At 38.5% G+C, this 25697-nt stretch overlaps 2 protein-coding genes across 3 annotated transcripts in view; both read right to left on the bottom strand.

Moving 5' to 3' along the window:
* pi4kaa (phosphatidylinositol 4-kinase, catalytic, alpha a) overlaps positions 1-10054 on the bottom strand; it is a 44826-nt gene extending 34772 nt beyond the window's left edge. For both annotated transcript variants that reach the window (XM_085464413.1, XM_085464414.1), the window contains exons 1-10: positions 9526-10054; positions 5675-5791; positions 5479-5572; positions 5304-5392; positions 4957-5029; positions 4581-4843; positions 4421-4487; positions 4142-4290; positions 4000-4065; positions 3816-3912 (exon numbers count right to left, since the gene is read on the bottom strand). In XM_085464413.1, coding sequence (XP_085320539.1) covers positions 3816-3912; positions 4000-4065; positions 4142-4290; positions 4421-4487; positions 4581-4843; positions 4957-5029; positions 5304-5392; positions 5479-5572; positions 5675-5791; positions 9526-9624 — 1114 coding nt within the window. In that variant the 5' untranslated portion in view covers positions 9625-10054. The remainder of the gene's footprint in view (positions 1-3815; positions 3913-3999; positions 4066-4141; positions 4291-4420; positions 4488-4580; positions 4844-4956; positions 5030-5303; positions 5393-5478; positions 5573-5674; positions 5792-9525) is intronic.
* A 72-nt stretch (positions 10055-10126) lies between these two features.
* On the bottom strand, positions 10127-22021 carry slc25a1b (slc25a1 solute carrier family 25 member 1b). Its single transcript, XM_085464415.1, has 9 exons — positions 21617-22021; positions 18128-18235; positions 15759-15858; positions 15017-15155; positions 13804-13888; positions 13513-13617; positions 13292-13407; positions 13134-13207; positions 10127-11656 (listed from the first exon to the last, which is right to left on the bottom strand). The coding sequence occupies exons 1-9, from the start codon at positions 21726-21728 to the stop codon at positions 11542-11544; spliced, it is 954 nt and encodes a 317-aa protein (XP_085320541.1). The 5' UTR covers positions 21729-22021; the 3' UTR covers positions 10127-11541.
* Between the last annotated feature and the right edge of the window lie 3676 nt (positions 22022-25697).

Here is a 25697-nt window from a genome sequence, read left to right as displayed (position 1 = left end):
TGAGCTAGAGTGGTTTGGGCAGCAGGCTTTAGTGTGTGTGTGTGTGTGTGTGTGTGTGTGTGTGTGTGTGTGTGTGTGTGTGTGTGTGTGTGAGTGAGTGAGTGAGTGAGTGAGTGAGTGAGTGAGTGAGAGAGAGAGAGAGAGAGAGAGAACTTAAACTCTGTGTAACTTTGGCTTTGGCTTTTTCTTTTTCACTTTTCCTAAGTGTTTTAAAGAGGTAAGTGAGATAATAAACAATAAAAAGGCACACAGGTTTTATCTTGAGGATGGGTTACTGGTGAGGAAATGGGTCTCAAGACCTGCTTTACAGCAGGAAGGAGGTGATGAGGGTTGGGGGGTGGTACGCCAAATAGCCATTCCTAGGGGACAACCGGGGCGGCATATTGCAGCTTGCGCATGAACACCCGCGGTCAGGTCATTTAGGAACCACTTTAACCTATGACCGCGTTCTTCAGCACTTTTTCTGGCCAGGTCTGAAGAAAGACGTTGCCAAGTTCTGCAAAACATGCAAGGTTTGCCAAATTGTGGGTAAACCTAATCAGACGGTGCCACCTGTTCCTCTTAAACCCATCCCGGTAGTTGGGGAGCCTTTTGAGCGTGTTTTAGTGGACTGTGTGGGTCCTCTACCCAGAACAAAAGCGGGTAATCAGTTCCTCTTGACAATCATGTGTGCCACAACCCGTTTTTCTGAAGCCATACCACTTCGAAAAATCACCGCTCCCACCGTAGTTAAGGCTCTACTTAAATTATTTTCAACATTCGGTCTGCCCAGAGTTGTTCAAACCGACCAAGGTAGCAATTTTCAGTCAAAACTGTTCAAGCAGACTTTGCAATCACTTGGTATCAAACACATCCCTTCCAGCCCTTACCATCCCCAGTCATAAGGCGCACTAGAAAGATGGCACCAGACCATAAAGTTGATGATGCGAAAATATTGTCTGGAGACTGACAAGAACTGGGATGACGGACTGCCATTCCTACTGTTTGCAGCTCGTGAAGCAAACCAGGAGTCCCTTGGTTTCAGCCCTGCTGCAGTTTTTATCTGATGTGCAGCCGCAATCAAATGTGCTTGAGTTTGTCACGCAGTGTCGGGAATGTTTGTACCATGCTTGTGCAATAGCCAAGAAGTCTCTGTCAGCAGCCCAAGGGAAAATGAAGCAGCAGTATGACACGAAGGCAGTGCAGCGTTCTTTTAAACCTGGTGATCAGGTACTCATGTTGGTGCCCACCTCTGGTCCATCTCTGTCAGCCCAATTTGCAGGTCCATATGTGGTAGAGAGCAAAGTCAATGGCACAAACTACATTGTTCGCACTCCGGATAGAAGGCGCAAAACACGGCTCTGCCATATAAATATGCCGAAACTGTTTCACTCTAGGGAAGACGATAAAGAGGGCTCCATCTCACTCATTTCTGTGCCCATAAACCATGATGATGGTTTGGTAAAGGGCAGTGAAGGTCAGCAGAGTGGTAGGCTTGTGAACTCAGAGGTTCTTGATGCCTTAGACACGTACCTCTCCTATCTTCCCCATGACGAGAAAGATGACGTGAAAAACCTGATCCAAGCGCACCCTAGTCTGTTTGGGGATGTACCATCTAGAACCCCAGTGTTAAAGCACAACATTGACGTGGGTGATGCGTGCCCTATTAAGCAACACACATACTCAAGAGGGAGTTAATGAAAAAAGAGGTACAGTACCTGCTTGAAAATGGTTTGGCGATACCTAGCCATAGCTCTTGGAGCTCTTCATGTCTGCTGACACCAAAAACGAGGAGAAAGGTTCTCCTCGTTTTTGAAACGAGGAGAAAGGTTCTCCTCGTTTTTGTACTGATTTTAGGAGGGTAAATGCAGTCACAGTCCCTGACTCATACCCATTGCCTCGCATGGAAGACTGCATAGACAGCATTGGAGCCACCACCTACATAACAAAGCTAGATCTGTTACTGGCAGGTTCCTCTAACTAGCAGAGCCTCTGATATTTCAGCATTTGTTACTCCAGACCATTTCTTGCAGTACACAGTGATGGCGTTTGGTACGCGAAATGCACCAGCCACTTTCCAACGACTTATGAACTCTGTGTTAACGGACATTAACAATTGTAATGTGTATTTGGATGACATTGTGGTATATTCTTCTTGCTGGACTGATCATGTGAGTACTTTGAGGGATGTTTTTGCTCGTTTAACCCAGGCTTCCCTAACCCTGAACCTGGCAAAGTGTGAATTTGCCAAGGCGGTAGTGACATACCTCTGAAAACAAGTAGGACACGGCCAGGTGCGCCCTGTGAATGCAAAGGTGGAGGCCGTACTGAGCTACCCGGTGCCCACCACAAGACGGGAGCTCAGGCGCTTCTTGGGTCTAGTGGGCTACTACAATGTTTCTGCCGGAATTTTTCGACAGTAGTGGCTCCTCTGACTCATCTGTGCAGTCCAAAGGAACCCTTCGTATGGACTGCTGAGTGCCAACATGCATTTGACTGTGCCAAGTCTCTCCTTTGCAGTGCCCCTGTACTGGCTGCTCTGGACTTCAGCAAGGTCTTCGAGCTAGAAGTGGCACTGGGGCAGGACTGCTACAGGATGGAGTTGATGACATCAGTCACCCGGTTTCCTACTTCTCAGCTAAGTTCAAGCCTCATCAACTCAACTATTCCACCATTGAGAAGGAAACCCTGGCCATGTTGCTTGCTTTGCAGCATTTCAACGTGTACGTGGGGTCAACCACCACTCCTGTTATGGTTTATACTGACCATAACCCTCTGGTATTCCTAAAACACATGTACAATCACAACCAAAGATTGATGAGATGGGCGTTGCTTGCTCAGGAGTACAACATAGACATCCAACATCAGAGAGGTATGGACAATGTGGTGGCTGATGCACTGTCAACACTTCGTTTTTAAGTGGGGCGTAACAAACCACAAGATGATGTGGTGAGTCAATGCAACTTGCATCCACTTTTTCTTCACCAAACATGGAAGGGAGACAAAATACAGATACTAATGTGAAAGAATCGATGGGCATTCTTGAGAGCTTTACAAGGAAGCTAATGTGTAAGTTGTAATAACTGCAGTTCCTCTAGGTTGCACTTAAGGCTGTAGTTTATGAGGCCCACATTGGCCCTATGTACTAAGAGTCTTAAACTGGACCTCTTCACTTTGTGTGTATGATTCAGGCAGCTTTTAGAGTATTTTAATCAAAAACTCCAAATTAGATTGGTAAGTTAGCTTTGTAATACAAATTTCAGAAAAACAAAATCTATATATGCAACTGACCTAATTTTAGCTCAGTTAGCTGTTTATTACTCTGTTATCTGAGGGATCTCAGATCCATCTACTTTTCTGCACATTTTCTGCAATTAATAGGTAGGGTTTTCATGACACTAAAATTTCAAACACTATACTAATAACCAGTAATATACTCAATACCATTTTCAAGATCACAGTAGATTTAAAAAAAACAAAAAACAAAAACATCACAAAATTAAAAGACAATTTTAAAAATAAAAAGTTAGAATATTACTGGTTCTCATTTTTGCAATCAGTTACAGCACTGTTTATCACCTGTAATTCTGGCACCATATTTTTATTCCTGATCAAAGTGTGCAATTGAGAATGCAGACCACCACTGTTTCTGTAGTTTCTGGTTAACTTTTCTCTTCATCAAATAAGGACTTTACGAGAAACACAGCACTTTTTAGATACAAATAGCAGAATCACCTTGTTAATTTACCACTGCCTGAAGGTGTTGAAAATATTAGTTAGATTTTGTTAAGGGTAAAACTACCTTTAATTAAAGGATCTATTACAGATTTCCTTACCTTTCATATTATAAAGAGTGTCTCTCAGCATTTTAAATATGGCTACATAAAGAGGATCACTGAAGGTTTTGTAGTAGAGATGAAGACCAGGATTCACCTGCAAAGAAAGCAACAGAAATTTACAAATAAAGCGTAACATGAAAAGTAAAGTGAAGAGAAATCTGAGTGGACTTGAGAGGCATACCACTTGAAGTTCTGCCAAGGTGTCATCCAGTGATTTTAAAAACGACTCAGAGACAATCTGTTGAACCTGTTCAAAAGAAGTAATACAATGTTCACCTTGCATGCATGTACAAAACCAAACTCTGAGTGTGGTTACTGCTGACCATGTGAAGGAGTTGTCTGAGCATATCTAGAGGGACGTGAAACTCTCCAGTGCTGCTTCCAGTGAAAAGAGGGGACACAGAGAAGCTGGAGCTTATGGTGGAGAAGTAGTAGTCAGGGTCCACTGCACTGCCATCGGGGAGGTAAGAACCTTAACATAGAGGGAAGAATAAATTATGTACCGTAAAAATGTCTATTCTGTTTGCGGTAAAAAACAAAACAACTTCTGAAAGCATGAAATACTGCACCCAAAAAGTGGTGTCAACCTGATCTGAAATTACCTTCAAAGTACTGTGCAGAGGGATCAGCGGGCGAGTTGGGTGTCAGACCTGCTCTCTCTGGACTGGCCTGAAAACAAAATCAGGATTTCATTTTTTTTTTTTTTTTTTTAAATAAACACATGTTGTTAGTTTTGCCTTCTTGCCCGTTTCATTTTATTACCTGCTGTGACACACTGGACACAGAGGAGCCTTTGCGTTTCAGAGAGTCTCCCTGACAAACTGTGAGCAAGGAGCTTGGTAGGATTGAACGAAAGTCATTGAAGGACCGTCGCCGGACAGTATCGCTATCATCATTTGTGGACAGTAAGGGAACAACTGGTCGAGGAAACAGCTTGGATAGTAACGGCTCGTCAGTGTTGCTGTATCGGCCAAATGCTCTTGCAACACCAAGCAAGGTGGGCACAGTGTACCTACATAGGTATTCTGTACAAGAAAAAGAATAATACAAGAATACGTACAAGAATATTGTGGATGTTATTTAGCACTGGAATGATCTATAGCAGCACTTAACGGAAGAACGAGGTCTCTGTTGGTACCTTTGTCATGAGCTTCTGGATTTTTGCAGATATCTTGCAGGACCTGCATGATGTCCATAACTGCTTCCAGGATCTGATAACATAATCATTTAAATAATATTTATTAATATTTAAACCATTTTGATTTTTACTCTTCTGAAGCAACAAATAACTTCCAGGAATTGCCAGCACACATGTTAACCAATTGGGGAATATTTGTTTTCTTCCCTAGCGACCGGTGGTTGTCAAATGGTTGCTGACCAGGCTCTAGGCCTGTGTGAATGAGAGCTTAATGTATTTAAAAATCTGAGTACACATGAGATAAACAGCATCTATACCCATGTATATATAGAGTCATTACCACACACCTGCCCTCGTAAGGTTTCATCACATTGGGCGACATCTGACAACAATGTCACAAGACAAAAGCTGAAATTCTCTGCCACAGGAAGGGTATCTGCAACAAAAATAAAAAATGACTAAACAGCACCTCTAAAATGAAAAGAAATGACAGGATAAAGTACATGTAAGACTGTTACCCACCCCTTCCTTTGCGTTCCGAGCTTTCTTCAATCCACTGAACTTTAGGGAGTCCTTTAAGCAGCCCAAGAAGGTAGGGAACAATAGCATCTTTGTGCTGAAATACATGTATTCCAGAGTATAAGAAAATGAACATCCTTAAATTAATACAAGCACAAAAGTACGACAATGAGGAGAGGAAACGAGGTACGCTATTTACCTGCAGGTTTGACTCGACTAGAAAAATGCCAACTGCAATCACAGCATCTCTCCTTCTTTCATCTAGCTGGAAGATTCCTCTGAAGTCCACTGGACACATGCATTGTAGCTTCTGAACCTGTGGGAGGACAATGTGGGTGGATGAAGAGGAGTTGTAAACATTTCTCAACTTTAGGAAGCTATTAAATATAACAATATTTTAAATATAGAGAAATTTCTTGCCTACTGCCCATACGGAAAAGAAATAGTAAAAACTTATATGTGGCCACTTTCATGAGTAAATCATATAAGGCTTACATGATTTACTCATGAAAGTGGCCACTTTGGCATTACTTTCATACATTGTTTTAGTAAGTATCCAAAACATACAAGATTCATTATATAATTTTTCAAGGGATCTTATATCTGTTTTCACACTTATATGCTTTTCATACAAGTTTCACACAAGACAGATACAAACTTTATAAGATTTATATATATCTTTTCCATATGGGTGGGTTTAAAACAGGCACTTTGTTGTCCCATTAATGTTAATGATTTTGACTATCTAAATGGGCCTCAGGATTTGAATCCAATTAAAAGTCCAGTTGAAAACCTGCCTGTGGCATTAATTAGCCCCATGATTGAGAGTTCAGTGAGGGATTAACCACCATTTAAACAGAGAGCAGGGCCACTACTTCCTGTTTGTTTTCCATGAGAGGAGAGAGAGGATATTTTAAATGATTAAAGCCCACAAAGGGGATGTTGTGGAGACTTCACATAAAACATTCCACTAAAAACTATTTGATTTCAAAGCCAAAGACCAAATCAATCATCCAGGTAAGATGACTGATTTGCTTATTAAGACTAAATAATATCTCAATAAGCTTGAGACAAAACACTAATAAATGAAAGAGAGGGAAATGAGTATTCAGCAGGTTATTACAAACTGCTGCTGTCTTTTTGGCTTAGACACCATTGAAATTTTTCATTAAATCTGACTTTTGAAAAATGTCAAAGAAAAGATAAGCAGAAATTAGATTAATAGGACATTTCCATTTTACAAACTGATTCTGAAATTAAACAAAAAAACCACAGGACATTCTAACATCCACTGAAAGTAACTCCGTAACTCAGACAACAAGCAAGAAGTATAATAATAATTTATTATTCATTAATATTTTTAATCTTCAGAAAGAGTTAAAAATCCCCACTCAAAGATGGCTTTTAAGTAGAGTCCCTCCTCTACAGACACGGTCTCCAATACCAGATGTAGTTCTTGGCTAAAATTCAGAACAATGACTAATAAATAAATTTTGTTTATCAGACAACCCCTTAAACATCCTACATCTCTAAAGATAATCAATACGATCACATACAGATTTATAGAGCAGGTTACTGCAGACAGAAAAACAGCAAAATAAAGTCCACAAACTGGCACACACTTCTTAAACAATAACACAATGGGCTGACGGGTCATTATATTACTGCAGCCACGGCTCTTTATCAAGGAGTGTACTTCCTGTTTAGCGTTTCCCCCTTCTGATTCTCAGTAAATGTATTTTCTAATCAGTTCAACCTCTGCATTCTTGTAGAATTTTACAATACACTCAGCTGCTTAATCTCTGAACACATATCCTAACGATTCAACTGAGTAACACTGGCTCATCCAGAAGAGAATTGGCTGTACAATTTAGGTTTCTCAACAACATTCAGTGTCACATTTTCAAGACTGATCCACTGTAATAAAACAATTTCAAATCAGTGTTTGTTAAAATCATGCCATTCAAACAAAACCACTTTTTGCTAGTTGGCATCTGCAGTAGGTTTTGGAACTAGATGGACTCGTGTGAAATTGACAACCTTAAGGTCATAATTTGTTCCCTCTTTGTGTACCTCTTGCCTTGTTCCTCTTAATTTGAGAGAACAGGGAAGTTGCCCCTCTTTCCTGTCATGAACAGATTAACCTGTTTGAGGACCTTGTTACCCATCAACTACACTAAAAATATCACCACAGATGACAGCTTTATCCTACTCCAAAAGGGGACTCAGAATCGAGCTAGTACTCCTATAGTGAAACTCCACCTTACCATATATTCTGCTACCTTCTGCCAGCAATATTAACGCTATATTTGTCAGCTAAAACTTCTGCATGTGACTATGGATTAAAATATTACTTCAGCCCTCATCACTGAAATGTTTGGGAACAGGATCAGAATTTATTGGTCTCACAGTTTCTTTCCCTGACATAAGACCTGGACACATTGAATACAAGCAGAAGTGAGAAAAACTGAATACACTTGTTGTGTGAGCCATGTTGGATTTGGTAACATTACACAACATTGGACAATGAACTTAAAGTATGCTGACACTGTATTAGAGCAACTGATATGCCCTAGGCATAGCCAAGTCAGAGTGTGTCTTGATTTTTTGTCAACCATTCATTATCACTGTAGTGTACAACAACAAGGAGGTAAATACTACATCATTCATCTAAATCATTCTGTCAAAGTCAAATGCTGGATACATATGCTTTTGTTAACTGACTGTAAGCAGTTAAAGAGTTTAATTTTTTTACACCCTCAGCCTCTGGACGACCACTTTGGGTGATAAGGTCATGATGGCACGATATAAAATACACTATTGGAGCTTATTGGAAAGACTAAAGATGTCATTCTAGGTACAGATGCTGAAAATATGCAATAAAACTCTTTCTGAAAGTGCAATTGAAAAAATAACTCATGACACGTCAACAGTTTTAAGCAGATATGAATACAACTGTCACTATAAATTTTGGCTTTCACAAAACTTTGAAAACCACAAGGCTAAAGCTATGACTACCAATTATGAACGTATTAACCTTTCCCATTAAATACGAGAAAACAAAAAACTGATAATGATTTGAGCTAAAGTACAATTTTGTCTTGGTCTTAGTTTACTTAATTATTTACAATATGCTTACTGTACTAAACACACACAGACACACACACTATACAACAGCAAAAAAGATGTTGCTGACCAACAGTGGCTAATATATAATTTATATCTTGATCTGTGTGTCTATTTTGAAGGTAAAGAGTTTAAAAGCAGTCATTTTTACATAACTATCGTTGTGTTTTCCTGCCACAAATAAATAAAAATACACGCTACACAAACAAACAAATACATAAATACATTTAAAAACAAATTCATTTTGAAGTCAGCCAAATAAACAGCTCATTGGAACAGCTCCAAAATATTTAGGTGACTGGACAAATCTTGATTACGTCATACATATTTTATTTCTTTATACATCGTATAAATTACAGATAAGTAACGCTTTTTAACATATTTTCATAACACTTGTATTTATCCCGCACCTCTCCTGACAACATTGACTACACATGTTGGTCCATTCAAAGAATGTTCGGACCACAATGATTAAAGATCTGGTGCCACCATATTTGGTAATGACCCTCAAACTAAAAGTTTAGAATACTGTGTAAATGTATAACTGTACATACAGCGGGTGTTCGACTGAATCAGGACACAAAAAGGGTTTGCTTTCCTGTGCCAACATGTACGGATGAAGAGTAAGGATCTAATTGTTCACATGAGGGGAAAAGTTGGGTTTTTTTAAAAGGAAAACTACAGGCTAAAAACAGCTAACGTTAGCCGACATTAGCAAGGTACCAGTGATGCTATGTGGCGCCCCTTAATCCTGAAATAACTCTATAATTTATATATTGACAAAACAGTCATGTTTAGAGTCTATTCTGATTCATAACACAGACCACACTGGTAGAAAAGCGGTCTGTGACGGGTTTTACTGTCAGAGACTATTTAGGCTATTAGCTGGTCACCGGTAGGTCGCTAGTCTAACTGAAGCGTTACCTTGTCTATAGGTGCCTGCCGGTGAGCTGCCAGCGACCTTGCCAAAGACAGGACGGTGTTGAAATAAAATCCTCTGCTTCCACCTCCATTGAGAGACATGTTAACTACCCTTGGAAGAACTACAAACACACAAGCATCTTCTTTCAAGCGTCTCTCAACGAGTAGCTAGTGAATACCAATGACTGTCATTGGGCTGTACTGACAGCTACGGCAGGCATAAGGTCCAAGAAGGGCAAATCGACAATATGCCAACAAATAATCCATCCATGGGTTCCGTAGGATTTTGGAGCTTATCTCAGCAGTCACAGGGCAAGTGGCCATAATGTATATAACAATATAACAGCATTTTATCACATTCTGTCAATGATAGCTAATGTCTGTTTGGTGACTGTTAGCAAAGAAGATAACATTTGTGCACAGAAAACCACAAATAACCACCAGTACTACACACAACAGTAAGTAATCACAAAAAATTAATATAGTACAACACAAATAGCACTATTATTATTATTAATCCTACACATTCAAAGAATACAATGCTTATTCTGACAAAAAGTTAGGAGAAATTTGGATGATGGCTTGAAAGAAAAAAGACCATACCAACAGTCTGATCCATGTTTATTTCTGAGCATTGATATTAGAATTAAGAAGATCGAAGGCACAATACCAGCTTTTAACTCCTGGTATATTTTTCATAGAATATTCACCTGTTAACAAGAAAACTCCAGAAATATTTAAAAATCTGTGACAAAGTGTGATGCTCCTGTAGGGTCTGGTTAAACGGGAGGCTGAAAAAGGCAACATGTGGTAAACATTGTGTCTCCTCCACAAAGAGATAAGATAAGCAAACTAATTTAAAAGGCATTGCATGTAAACAACCAGACTCCGTGTCTAGAACTCCAGTTAATAGCATGGCATTATATTTTCAAGCAGCAGTTGGCACATTGGGTCATCAGTTGATTAAAAAAAAGAAAAGGCAACTAATATTACACAGTTAAGAATAAAAATAAACTGCAATTAAAAGTTAATGAGAAAGGAACGAGATGGAAGGCACTAATAACACCATTTCTCAATGAATGAAAAAAAACAACAAAAAACTAACAGTTCGAAGGATAATAGAAGACATGAACTTATTAGACACTGACTGGAACAGAGTAGTATGTGTAAATTATTCTAGTCTTTAGTGACAACATTAAATAATCATTCTTATTCGCAAAACACCACAAAATTCATTATACAGCACGTAGGCACTTTTAGTGACATTAGTAAGTTAACTGATTTAAAACATCTCTGCAACTTAATAGTGAACCCTCTTTACCCACAAACACTTTCTTTATGGAAATGTGCATTTCTAAATAATGTGAACATGTGTATTATCATTTAAAGAAATGCTGCATCTTCCACAACTGGTTACTCTGTAATCTTAGCAAAAAATAATTTTCTGGCACAACTTCACCTGCTTCCAAGGTGCATGGAGAGGATAAAAGAAATCACAAAGCAGATTATTCTGTAATCTTGACTTCGGCCATGCAGTTCTTAATGTACCTGCAGCTTTTGGAGCATTTCACATCCTCAGAATGGTTTCTAACCTCTCTGACAACTTGCATATAAAAGGGGTTTAAATTTTTGATTCAATAAATTTGAGTCAACTCCCCATAATTTTTTAACCTATAGTTTATATATTACATTAGGTAAGTAACTGGTTTGTCTTTGATTCAGTACGTACAAACTTTAGTTCCTTGTTTGTGTTGAGAGCACTCTCAGTTCTCTGATTGAGCAGGGTGAAAAAATGTTCTGTGGAATTTAAAAAAAAAAAAAGAGCATCTGTAAGCAGTGATTCTGCTAGATAATAGTTCCAACTACTGTTTGCTGGGCTATAAATCAATCAAGAACATACCAATCCCTTTCTTTCTTTCTTTCTGAAAAATCACTTGGAGGTAGATATTTGAACCTAGAAACAGGATTTAAGGAGATTGGCCTGTCATGACAGTCCTGCTTATTTAGCACAACTTGATTTTAGTCCGTCTTCCAAACCAAGTTCAGGAGCTTCACAACTTCCTCGTAGATAATGAAGACTATTGCGACATCCATACACACCCGACCCAGCCGAGGCACAGTACCTTTGTAGAACCTAATGAAGTAACAGACAGTGAATGTTACATTAGGCAACCATGATATCAGAGTTTCACAATACTACAGGGTCAATAAAAAATAATTTTAAAAAGTTAGTGGCAATAACTCTGTAAGCCAAATTTAGTCATTTCTGACCAAAAATATCTATATGAAGCCGTAGATCATAGGTGACAGAGCCTATAAGTATAAATTCAGCTTAACTAAAGTTTTAAATATTTAAATGTATAATATGTTGCTACTCTGCAGTAAATTATTTTTATTTTTGTGCTTTGTATATTCATTTATTCATTCCCTAGTTTTTGTTATATTTATGAAATTACAGAACTGTAATGAAGTAATGACAATGTAAGGCACTTGCAATTATACAGTGCTTTTCTAGTCCTACTAACCACTCAAAGCACGTCAGACTATAAGTCACATTTAACCATACAACAGTTTATTCAATATACTTTGCACACTTCATCTACCTCACACCCAATGTCCAGCCACAAGTTGACCTAACATGGGCGCTGTTAAACTGTGGGAGGAAGCCAGAGCTATATTTTTATTATTATTATTATAGTTGTTTTTTTTTTTTTTTTTTTTTTTTTTTTTTTTACACCTGATGATGTGACCCTAAATGAATTAGTCTCTCCTGGGGATCTTTTGCTTGTTAGACAAATGTGTAAACTGCTACATTATTGAGCCACTACGGGGAAGGCCGGAGTACAGAGGAGAAACCCCCGCAGGCACAACAGAGTGAACATGCAGACTCGACCCAGAAAGAGCCCAACCAGTGTTTGAACCGGTCCCGTGACGTTACAGTGCTAACAACTCCACTACTGTGCTGCTGACTACTTTTTTAAAGAACAGTTATGAAGTGGAGGATAAAATATCAATTAGCAGCTGTAGACCTAGTCTGAAACAGAGCACCTATAAAGCTATACAGACGAGCCATACAAAGTTTCCCTGTGAATCAAACTAAAGCAACTTTGACATTAACGATAACACAACACCTTGAAAAAAATGGTCAAAATGAAGATAAACAGATGAGTTTTCAGTTTGTGTTCCTCTGGTTATCCAAATCTTACATCATTTTGATTCTGAATTGTCTGCAGATGTGTTCTGAGTTTAAATACACCTTTGTTTTTATCATTCCTACAATGAACAGGCTTAATCTCAGTCTATAGTATAAAGTGGGTTAATGGATAGATGGATAAGTCACCACACACATAGGATTCCCTTCCTGAAACATCCTCCAAAGGATGTATGTGTCCTACCAGGCTTGAACCAGGTATGTTAGGCAGATGTGTAAACCACTACACTATGCAGTCACTAACTAAATTACATGATGTTCTCACCAATATAAATGTGGTAACTGACAGTTTAACAGTTCAAACAAGGCCAGATCCAACAGTGAGAATAAATAGATATATATTTAAAACCTTTAAATCATTTTTCCCCAGATACTATATCAACCAGGCACATGAACTTACGCCAGTGGTCCCTCATGCTTCAGGATCTTGACCGCACAGTCTACTGTGCTTTTGTACTTGTGCGCTTCAAGGCCCTGTTGGAAAATATGCATATATACATGTTAGTTGGAAAGCTAAGGGATAAACTAGGAAAACTGGAAATATGTTAAGGTACTAACCTGCATTCTGGTCTTAATGACATCCAGGGGAGTGTTTCCGAAGACACTGGCAGCCCCGGCAATAGCTCCAAACAGTCCAGTTATCAAAGGGTTAATGGCTTTGTTGGGGTCATCACCTAGGCGTCAGAAAAAAAAAAAAAAGAAACAAAAAGAGTTTTTTGTTTTTTTTTTACTGCATTTTTATTTGCATCAAGTGGTTGCAAATGTATTGACTCCCTTACCTTTGTACCAGTTTCTTAGTGAAGTCATGACATAGAAGCGGATGGCCTGGTTTGAGCCTTGTTTTAGGACAGTGGCTGTTAACCCTTGATAAGTCCCCTTTAGTCCTAAAAGTGCAACAGTAAAATAATCACTTTTTCATGACAACCTTCATTACAGCTTTCATATTTATCACCTAAAATGAATTCATGAACTTCTCAGAAGTCATAAGGAGGATAATTATCTAAATAACACATGTGTATAAATGGTAGGAACAACAGGTGGCAGTATAATGCAACTGAAGCCCTTCTTACCTTGGGATCTAATAATCTCCCTCACCCCATGGAAAAATCCCCTGTACTTTGGATTTGCTGATGTCTGATCATGGATGAATTTGACCTGCAAGGACAAAGCTGAACTGTTAAATGACTGCAGTATCCCATAACTTTAATTTTCCAATTGTGTTTGCACCAGGGATATTAGTTTTGTGTTTTTATTGTGTTTATATTTTCTATTTTGATGCCTGAAGTTTTTAACCGTATAAAAGGTTTATGTTTGATTCCGTTTTAGTTTATTAGTTTCCATTTTAGTATATGAATTAGATGTTAGATTGACTAGAAGTGCTATAATACAACAATACATGCACATCTTACTTCACCCTGACTCATTCTTACTGTATTTCGTTGTGCTGTACTTCAGATCAATATAAATGAGAACCATGAAAAAAATAATTGTGTCATTCCAAAGATTTAACATATAACCTATAAAATCAAATTTATTGCATTTTATGTTTACTCTCTGGGGAGATGATTCAGTGTGAAAGCTTTCATTCTACCTGTTAATGCTTTCAGTGGAATCTTAACCAGAGGAAAATGATCCAATTTAGAGTTCAGCTGTGGGTTCGACAGCCTGTTTACTGAAAATTTAATACATGTAGCAAGTTATGGTACGAAATGGAAAATGCACCTATAATTAACATTACCATTATGCACCACTGTCAGTTTTGTCGATGTTCTTTGTGAATGCATCACTCTGATCCCTTGGTCAAGTGTATTTATTCCTAATAGAGCTAATTAAGGGAGCACTGAAGCACTTTTTCTCAGCATTTAGAGAAATCAGCTAGCCTTTCTTGTGGCTGCCACACAGGTATTTCTGGGTCATTTCACTTAGTTTGGAACCTGTCTAAAGAAACTTTATCAAGGTTAGGGTGACAAATGTACCTACCCAGGCAAAGGCTAAAACTAACAACATTTCCTCTATATTGTTATTTTATGTTACTGTAATACCATGCCAAGATTCATATACCACACAAGTAAGTTTACTTACTCCACTAAAAGCTACATTTGGCTCCTTCCTTATTCACAAGGGACTGCACCAATGGGTTGTTCCATTTATTTGATTTGATTTGATAGAAACACCAGATATCCTTCCTGATGTAAGCCCAGAGAGATTTGTATCTCCACCACACGTAATAAAAAATATTTGAATTGAAACACACAACATGATGTGTTCAACTTATTTTTTTACCTTAATTGTTTCCATAGGACAGACTACAACCACAGCCTCTGCCACTCCAGCTCCAAGGCCACAGAAAAATCCTTGCTTGCTGTCTAGTTTGCCACTCTCATCACGCATCTTATTACCGAGGAACTCAAACATCCCAAATCTGTAGAAGTGAGAGAATTTTTTTAAACAAACTCAGAGATACATTTCATCTCACTTAGAAGCCATTAATAGTAACAACTTTTGGGCTTTCCTATTGTGAATTGCACTAACTAATGAATTAACATTTGGCCTTTCTTACTACAACCATGGCCTGTACTAGGAAACTCCTGAAGAAGCTTGAGGAGAATATAGATTAGGTCTGGATGAGAAAAAATCCTGGCAAATCATCAATTATTATTCACAAGTGACAATCAAAACTAAGAACAAATAAAAAAATAAGCAATTACCTTTATTTACTCATATGGCTATAAATTTTAAATCAACTGATCAAATATTCAGTTAATCATAAAGCAAATACAAATCAATGACAAATCTTTTGATAATATCGTGTGATAGCTACAGTTTGCTTCAAAATTAGAAACATTTTTATTTTGAGTTTTGATGGCATGATGTTATTCCTACACTGTAAAACAAAGTGAAAAACCCTGAAAAAAATCCTGAAGTTAAGTTGGAAAAAAGTTGCTGTAAAGTTAATAGATGACTGTGCACATTCCAAAACGTGTTTAGTGTGCTCATTTGCTTTTTGTTTGTGGCGCTGCAGTACCTGACAGCTGCTTTAGGTATAGAGCCATAGACCAGCGAGCTTAGACCTCTATAAAGACCCCTCACACCATGACCTTTCACTGTCTGCTTCACACAGTCAACTGCAGAGGGAAGGAAACAGGATAAATGACAAGAGAAAAAGCAAAAGGAAGCAGCTTTTAAAAAGAAATTTACTTTGATCCACTGGTATCAAAGATCAGTTGTGCATATGCACAGTTATTTAAAAAAAAAACCAAAAAAAAACAAAACAAAAAAACCTCTAATAAACTGTTAACAGATAAGACTGAATTTGATGGAAACAACAAACAGTCCTTTGTACCGAGGTTTGTACTGTGTACTCAGTTTCAGTACGCAAGCACGATTTGTGCCAAAGTTCATGAGCAAAGATCAATTTACTACACAAACACTATTTGCTAATGTCTGCGCACTCACAATGCTTGTTATTCCAGGTGTGTAAGTCAGGAGAGCTGTGCAAACAGCCCAAAAGATTGCGACAACTTCAAATCAACATAAATGATTAAACAATTAATGATTAACACCCAGTACAGCTGATCCTTAACCGTTTCAAGTAGCCATTAAACAAATACGTTTTTACATCATTGGAAATTCTGCATTGAGCCGAGTCGCGGTATCTTCATGCAAACAACTTTAAATGTGTTTATTACAGTGTTGGTGTTATTTGCTTGTTCTGGTTTTTCATTTTCAAACGCATTTTCTGTATTGTCTACTGTATGTCTCGAGCAATAATTTAAAGATGATGTTTTGTTGTGTTTTTTCTCACCCATCTGAGCCATTATAAGGCCCAGTCCAGAATGCCCATTATCATTGTTTTGTCAATGAGTTGAACTTTTATCTATTATTATTCCATGTTTAACATCCTTTTCAGCTATTTAGATCAGCATGTGCAGCTTTGATTCTCCCCCAGATCCAACAGGAGTCAACTGCCATAAGTACAAAGCCTGATTACTAAGGGATCAACTGTCTTGTGAAACTGGCAGAGCAAAGTTCAAAGGACAGAAATGGTAACTTGGCCCACCTCCTCCACGTTGTCTGCTTGTAAGGGTCGCCCACAGTCATTCAGATCTAGATTAGCCACCTAACGTCAATACCTGCGTATACATAGGTCCTTACCTGACCTGAGAATTGCAATTTTGTATTTTAATAAGTAAAGAAATCCTGAAAGTATTATTCATTCAGATTTTTTCCTTCAACAGTATCTATGATTTCTGTTTAAATAATTAATCTTTGAGATAGATTGAGAGATTCAGAAAGATTTCTATGGTAGTTAGATAAGAAGACTGATACCAGTTTTATCTCTGTGAAGTTACAGATACTCTGCTAAACTGATATCCATATTACCGATGCTCTGAAGCCACTATAACAACACATAAGTTCTATTAAAAATGTTAACTCTACATCAGCACTGTACTTTATGTAATATAAAGTACTGAAGCATCATAAGTAGGGGTGCAACGACACTCGTATTGATAACCGTTCGATACAGTGCTTTCGGTTCGGTACGCATATGTATCGAACAATACAAAATTTTTAATTTATTTTATCAACTTTTCTTCTGACGATGCTGTCTGTGTTGAGCGCTCAGTGGATCTGCGCTCGACAGTGCAGCCTAGGCGGAGTAGTCGAACGCAGATTCACTGAGTGCAGGGGAAGCTAGCGAGACAGAAGCTCTCCTTGCAACATGGCAAATTGAACCTCCCCCACCCTCATTCAGATCTGGCGTTTGGAACTATTTTGGTTTTCATGTGACGTATGACCCTGAAGGTAAGCGCGTCATGGACTAAAGTAAAACAGTATGTTGGATGTGCCACGCAATGCTCAATTACATGGGTGGGAACTAGTGTGTTAGCGCAGTTAGCTCGTTAACGTGTTGGCCGTCTAGCCCCACACACGGGGCGATCGGCGGTAGCTCGTTAACGGAGATTTGCAGTGTTGTGGCGTTAACATAATTTCAACGAGATTAATGCTGACACTTTGGAAAGAGCCATTTCTCTGTAATAAACTCTCTTTTCCAAAGATGAGTGATTCCTCAATCAGATATTTTTATTTTTTTATTACTTTTTTGTTTCAGCAACATTAAATTTAAAAACTGTACTTTTGAGTTAAAATTAATATTTATAATTTTAATAAATGACAAATTAAAAAGGCATGAACATTTTTTTTGTATCGAAAAAATATCGAACTGTGACACCAAAGAATCAAACCGAACCGAACCGTGAATTTTGTGTATCGTTGCACCCCTAATTATAAGGTATGTTAAATGTGTTTTTTTTTTTTTTTGAATTGTGATATCATCAAAAGTGCTAGAACTAAATAAAAAAAAGAAAAAGACAACATTAAACAAGGACTCACCAATGCCTTTGTATTTAGGAGGATTGGCCTTTTCATCTAGCTGCAGTTGTGTTTTAACATATTCTGTTGGGAAGGTGATGCAGATCTCTATGCCTCCTGCAATCCCACCTAAAGAACGGGCAAGGAGGAGGGGGGAAAAAGAAAATGCTGGTTTCAAAAGAGTCAAAACGAGCTATTTAAAAGACTAAAAGATTTATTTTTGCAGCTCACACAAAATAAAATGCAATAAATTTAAAAAACAAAATCAATTAAATAAAATACACACAAGATGCAAGCCATGTGACCATTTAAAAGAAGCTCAAAGGAATACAGATAAAAACCTTGGTGTGGTTAGGTGTGAAGGATATCTGATACGGCTTGTAGAATAAAAGCAAGTGTGAAAAGAAAAGTCGCTTTTCAAAAATGTTAGTGAGGTGCACATTAGCATTCACCACATCTACACTGCACTGTTTCACGGATGCTTGCTATACAGTTATTCATGTACAAGTGCAGACTAGCTCCACCTTAAAAGCCTGGTTGCTACAGATCTGCAGTTGAACAGCTAACAAGCATCCTGCAGCTGATTGGCTCAGCTGTTTTTTCAGTTGTTTTCTGACTACAGATACTCCCCTTGGCCCATCTCCAACTCAAGGGGGTGTGTACTCTCCATACACATTAATGTGCAGCAGGATGGATTCAGCAAGGTGACAGCGGACCAGTTCCTCGACTACCCAGAAGGGACAAGTTTAAATTACAAGTAGTAAACTGTCAAAGCATTAAGAACTGTAAAAAGTGGGGTAAAAAGGGGAAAAGCTAGACAAAATATAGGTTGTTTTGGCCAGTGTGCTTCTGGGTTCAATGTGTTGAGAGTATCTGGCAATAATGGGGAAAACTAAGAACTCAGTGGATGAAAATAAAGGCTTTAATGTGCTTTTTCACTCATGTTTACTTTTGGATTCATTCACAAGTTCAGTTCTGTGTTGTTGTGTAACATGCATTCTTTCAAACAAATGTCATGCAGAAAAATCCAACACAACAATGATTCTAGCTCACACGCAAACAAGCAAGTGGGGCTGTTTGTGAAAAAAAAAAAAACCCTTAATTACAGTCTGACTAACCACTGTCTTCACAACAACATCAAACATGGTAGCATTTTGGCTACCAGCCCATTACATAAACGGTGCCATTTATGACACACCCAGGCATAATTCTGTCTAAATAGAAAAAAACAAAACAAAACAAAAAAAAACAGTCTGCATCAAGACGCAGCTGAGTAGTACCTGCAGCTCGTTCCCCATATTGAAGCTGGAAAAAGATACAGAACTGGTTTATTAAGTCCAGCATGTACAGACATGCCGAGCAGGAATTCTGAAACTACTTTTTCCTTTTTAAAATTACTTGCAACAATAACAAAAATTATTTCTATAAAGAGAAGGCACGTGGTTCCTTAGGAAACATTAGAACAGCAATATTTAGTAGTATCTTTTGGAAATGTTACAGTAGGAAGGAATGTAAAACAGACCCAAGATATTACTGGTGTAAAAGGTTATTAACATGACCTGTACTTTTTCAGAAAAAAAAAAAAAAAAAATCATACATAAGTATTTAATTTACATTTACTTTTTTTTTTTTTTTTTACTTCATACTAGCAGGATAAGAGCGCATATTGTGCCAGTAAGCTTATGAGGTAATAGCAACATATAGTAATTCTAATATCTTTGAACAAGCCAGGCTAATTGCTTCATCTTAATGCTGTGTTAACCAGTGAGTGACATAAAAGTGGCCATGTACATCTTTTACATAGTCTGTGACATCACATGGTGTGTGGATAATCTCCCATTCACACTTGCCAAACACTATCCAAGTGAATAAGAACTTCAACTTTCACATGAAAGCTATATGAAAGCTGTATGTTTGGAAAAATGCAGTGAGTCAAACTGTCAAACTACACCTTAAAAAAAAAAAGAAAAGAAAAAAAAGTAGAAGATGGCATTTCAGTGCCAACAGAAAAATGGGATTTCTTGGCAAAAATGCCTCAACAATAGCTCCATCTATGTACATCACATATATACTGGGTTATTAATAGTGTGTTTTACAGTACTTTTGATACAGCCAGATTATTCCCATTATACACAAAGTTGGATATATAAAGTCCTCTTCTAGTGTGCTTCTAGTCAACAAGTGGTCATTTCTGCCAGGATTCAATGAGAGAGAGCAGGAGAACCATATTTGTGGCTGGCATGTTGGAGAATGCATGCAAAGGGTGAGAGAGCAATGTGCTTTGTCACTGTGGCTCATTATAGGGAACATGGAGAGCTGGGCCTTTGAGGACACCATACACAGCCAGCACATCAGCAGAAAACACCCACTGAACTGCTGACTGTGACACAGAGAAAAATCACACGGACATGTGCGGCTTTATCTTTGAACTTTTATAACAAGTTTCACAAAAATGGATTAAAGCTGGACCTAAAAGCAAAGTTCAACAGAAAGCTCCACTTGACATTTATAATCTAGGACCAAGCTTAATTGATATCTGGCATACAACCAGATCCTAATGTTAAAAAATAAGCTTAGTAAAACTGGAGCATGTGTGTGCATGCTAACAATGTTGCAATGTTGACTGTCCTCTAGTTAGTACACACTGAGCTGTGCAAAATATGTGTATGTCACTGACTGACCCGTGAAACCTGCAGGACACCAGAGTTCATTTCACTCAGCTGTCTGAATGCTAGAGTCTACAAGTCCCAGATCATACCAGCTCCTCTGGCCCCAAGCTGAGGAGCAGGGTTTGTCACAGCAGGTGCTCTGTGCAGGCAGGTAAGTGTTTTGTACCACAGCAGACTCACATGGACCTTCTGTTCATGTCTTAGAGGCCATAATTATTCCTCTGTTTAGAAATACTTTAAATTTTGTTCTTACCACATCAGAGTTTGCTTGCTGTAATTATTGCTCCTATTCAGACTGAATCCTGGTTTAATGTTGAACTCTGACATTATTTTTTAAGACACTTGAAAACTTCAGATATGTTTATCTACCCGCTATTTCCTGATTATGGTGTTCACAGATAAGCCTGCTGCAGTCGACTATAAAGGGTGGACTGCTAACTTCTCAAAATAACCATGCTGTACTTGTACAACAGTATAATACTTAGCAAAATAGTAAGACGTGTGCAAAACCCCCTTTCCTGGATCCTGGGTCATAAAGAGGCAGACTTATTTTAAGTTTATCATTTACCAAATTGCTAAATGTTTTGGCTGAACAGACCAAATCTACCAAATGTCAGGTTTTCTACAACAAAAAGAGAAACAAGCAAACACTTTAGCCTGAAAAGATAAAAAGAAGATAATAATAGTGATAACACAGAGGCTGAGCAGCAGATGTTTGCCGGAGACACTAGGAAGTGATTACTGCTATGCTCTGATCCCACCTGCAATTAAAGGCTCACTGTTGAAACTTCGACACAAGTTGCAGGGCGGCCTCTGCTCAGTCCCACATCAACTTTCTTACCTGCTAAAATGGCCTTGCCGGGATGGGTAAGTTTGGCTTTCCCCGCGGGAGCTGCAGCAGCCAAACACTGGGGTCTGTGAAACGGGCTGACAAATGTGTTTTGTCCAGACATGACTGCGGTACCCCGACCTAACTTTCTTTTTGAAGTCAATCCGGACCTCCTCTATCGCCGCAAACTCAGCCAGCTGTGAGTCCTGGTGCAGTCTGGGTGTTCAGTGCAGCGGCGGCGGAAAAATAAAAAGGCGAGCAGGCGGTGCTGAACATTGGACTTTTGATGCTGGCTAAGAGTGCATGTCTGTGTACTTTTGACAGGGAACTTCCCTCCGTGCCATACAGAGGTTGGCAGCATCGACTCAGTATTTATTCAGGGCGAGGCAGGACGTGTCACTTTCCCCCCCAATACCGCACAACGCCATGTTTGTCACAAACATTTAAGGAGGACCGGCCTCATTAAGCGACATACTTGACACGCCTTTAGAGGGCGCCGTTTCTCTTCTTTTCATTCTTCTGTGCGGCGATTAACCTCGTATAATTGGACTTATTTCCGCCACCTGCTGGGCTGGAGTGAGTGTACAGTACAGGACTTTATTCTGCAATATTGCAAAAACAGAGTTTGTACAAGTTCTAATGAACTTTAAAGTCAATATTTCATATGACTACCTTTATTCTTAACACGGACTGAACTTTCTTATTCCTTGTTTCCCTTCGTCAAGACAGTCACCTTGCCACTGAGACCATTTCTGATGAGGAGTCAGTAACAGCATATGGATAAACTATAGGGTTAGATTCACCTCTTAGTTCCTGTGCAAATCTTTTTCCTTTTTCAGATTACTTTGAAAATCTGCTGTTGATTTTTTTTAATGGTCCTAAGTGACTTAACAAACAAACAAACAAAACATGTGTCTGAAAACTGTAAGGTACAAGGACTTGACTGAAAATGACAAGCAGCCAGTGTCCAGTGAAACACTCTAAATGATGGAAAACTATTTCACAGGACCACTTTAAAAATTACAATAAGGTAACTTCTTGGAAGTAAAATATGATGAACTGTGCAGTGGCTCAAGACCTCCGCACAGAGCTCTAGCTTAACCATTAATTTTCCTATAGCTTATCTAACATCACATTAACTGAAGTTGGATGAAGTTAAACTTTGATTTGTATTAATGTTTAACCCTGTACCCATTTCTTCAAGAGGCTTTGCCTTTTCCCAGATGCCATTTGGGGACAGAGAGAGATTGAAGTCCTCCCAGCTTCTCATCACATCTGAGGGTAAAAGGTCTTTAACATCCAGCCTTATATGTTAAAAGTGATGCAGAGTGCTGCAACAGACTTTTTTCTATATGTGCTTTTGAAAAATATAGTAAATCATCCTTATTCTTAATCAAAGATATAATAAAAGCATAAGTCTGATTAATGTGCTGCATGAGAAATGCAGTTTGAGTAATTAAAACTGTTCTAATGTCTGGATTATGTAGACATGATCCAGTTTGGACCTTGGAAAATAATGGTTCTAATGACAGGCCTCTGTCACACTGAGAGTCTGACTTTGGAGTGAGTGGGTGAGGGAGGGAGGGAGGGAGGGAGCAAAGCTGAAGAGCCACGGATCTAAAAGAATATCTGATTTTAACATGACTGATTTGATAAAAGAAATTGTACTGAGTATAGTGTGATCAATAAACACTGAGTTTGAAGTGAGAGAAAGTATTCCTTTGTATTTGAATTAAAAAGGGATTTACTAAAATGGATGTACATATGAGAATAAGCTAATTGAAATAAAATTGCATAAACTGAATGAAACATGAACTGAATTGTATTTATATTTGATTGAATGTTCATATGTAATAGAATTTTCAACACAAAGAATAACACAGCAAAGAAGAAAATGTAATTAAGTGATTTTAAAGTTTAAACTTTGCTTTAAATCATGCATGTGGAAAAGTCAGAGAGAGGATGATAAGGTGTGACTGGACACCGGGTGATTAGTAGTCAACAACAGTCTATGGATGTCAGAGTGGGTGAGGCCAGATGTCATCTCAGAAAATGTAATGTCCAGAAAGAGAAGGGATGACTGGGTATAAAAATCTTGTGCAGATGAGATAAAGATTTCTGCCCTTTGTAAGATGTTCACAGCCGAAAAGTGCTGCAGAGATGCCAGAGGATTTAACAGCTGCCCAAACTATTAACCTGCAAATCGGTCTTGTATTTTTTGCCTTTTCCTCTGCTCATTTTTGCCGTGTTATATTATAGAATCAAGAGGACTTCACAGAGCACAGAGATAAGCACAACTTCAGATCTGGATGTGCCTGTTCTCTCCAACTTTTCTCCTCACAAAGATCAGACAAAAGTTAGCATTAGCTCAGAGTAGGTTCATTAGATAAGTATAATTCAGATGATTTGATTCCCCCTTTGCTTTGTTCTTGCTAAATTGTTCTAATAAAAAAAAATCTAAGGAGTGGACATTCCCTTTTTAACCCTTTGTGAAACAGTAAAGGTTAAAACCTGAGTATTAATCTGCATTAGTATAAATAACTCGTACAGGTTACTCCAGCCCTTTAAAAGTAACTGACCCTTGGGGCTTAGTTTTCCAACCTGTTATATTTAACACAGTTTGTTACCAAGTGCACTAATCTACAGGGCAGTTGTCGGAATTGGTGTGGCTGGTAAGATACTGACCGGGCATGTAAAACTACTCAGAGTCTGGTTTTTATCTGTGGAGGCAGGGTAGACACATGGATGACTTTTGAGGCAATTAGAACTGGGCGAGTCCCCTCAACCATCTGCCCCATTTAAGCTCTGTATTGCCGACTGGGTAATACTCATAGGATCAGAGATTAGGATTAGTTAGAGAGCGGATCCAGACTTCCTGTATTGGAGTGCTGGTCCCAGAAATAGACAAATGTTCTTTTGAGTGTTTAAATAAAAGTTGCATTGACTCATTATACCAGTAGAATGGGTCATCTATCAAACTGAAGGTTGATGGATCAGTTCCCCGGCTACTCCAGTCTATATGTCGAAGTGTCCTTAAGGAAACCACTAAATCCCAAGTTGCCATCTATCGGAATGTGCATGAAGATTAGACAAAGTGCTTAGGTATAGAGAAAAATCCTTGAATGAATGTCTGATGTCTGCTTGGGTGACTGAGGCTTATAGGAAAATGTGCTTTGAGTGCTCAGTTTAAGCACAAGGGTTCTATAGAAATAGCATTTAAAATCCATTAAAAAGTGGTATTACATGAGTTCAATTTCAACTGGCATTTCTTCAACACCAAAACTCACAGTGGTTCTTTCCTCACAATCTCTTTACAAGCTGATATATCAGACTAACTCAGTTTTATTTCAGATAACAGCACATAAAAGTAAATGACCAGAATATATGTCCAAAAGCACAAAAACTGTATGACGACTGATGTTTCCACATTCATTGTCTTCCATACTTAGCAACAGGATGTTGAAGATGGAGCTGCCAGTCAGGAAGAAATGATCAGTCATTCCTCCACTCTTATACCTCACCCTATATTCCCTCCTATTTTTTAACTTTGTGTTCACCACAGCTATTTTCATCCTTTTTCCAAAATCCACTACCATCTGTCCTGCATTTCTCTCTTTAACACCACCCCTACCCAACCCATCCTCATCACATGTCTTCCGTTCACATACATTTCCATTCCATCCAAGTCGGTTCACCAACCTATCTATCCTTGGGATACTCTCTACCATTTCGTCTAACTTACTAAATTCCTCTTTCTCTTCTTTGTCTTCCAACCTCTGGGATATATGGATTGACAACATTTTACATCACCCCTTTGATTTCCAGCTTCAAACTCATGCCTCATGCCTTCTCTTCCTTCAAAACTACCTCTGCTCCATTTCTCTTCCCAGGTGGAAGGGAAGAACTTGCTTCCTTTCTGCCACGTCTCCTGGACACACAGTGTATCTATCTACAGTAAGATACAGTAAATGTGACTGACAGTCTGAAAGCTGCATTAATGTCCAAAGACTAAGCGTCCACGAATAAGGCACGTTGTTGTCCGCCTCTGTGTTCTAATAAACGTTTACTGCCTCACATTAACAGTGTCTCAGAT

This window comes from Copadichromis virginalis, linkage group LG7 (genome assembly GCF_057382275.1).
Source record: "Copadichromis virginalis isolate Kocher_CV1m ecotype Utaka linkage group LG7, C_Virginalis_male_GT1.1, whole genome shotgun sequence".
Lineage (NCBI taxonomy): Eukaryota > Metazoa > Chordata > Actinopteri > Cichliformes > Cichlidae > Copadichromis > Copadichromis virginalis.
Note: the sequence above shows the minus strand (reverse complement) of the source record. Positions and strands in the feature narration are given on the sequence as shown.

Coding starts and splice junctions, on each gene's coding strand:
- slc25a1b (XM_085464415.1), bottom strand. CDS start 21,728: ATGTCTGGACAAAACACATTTGTCAGCCCGTTTCACAGACCCCAGTGT. Junction 15,859..18,127: donor TCCTAAATACAAAGGCATTG/GTGAGTCCTTGT, acceptor TTCCCTCTGCAG/TTGACTGTGTGAAGCAGACA. Junction 13,408..13,512: donor ACTAAGAAACTGGTACAAAG/GTAAGGGAGTCA, acceptor TCTGACGCCTAG/GTGATGACCCCAACAAAGCC.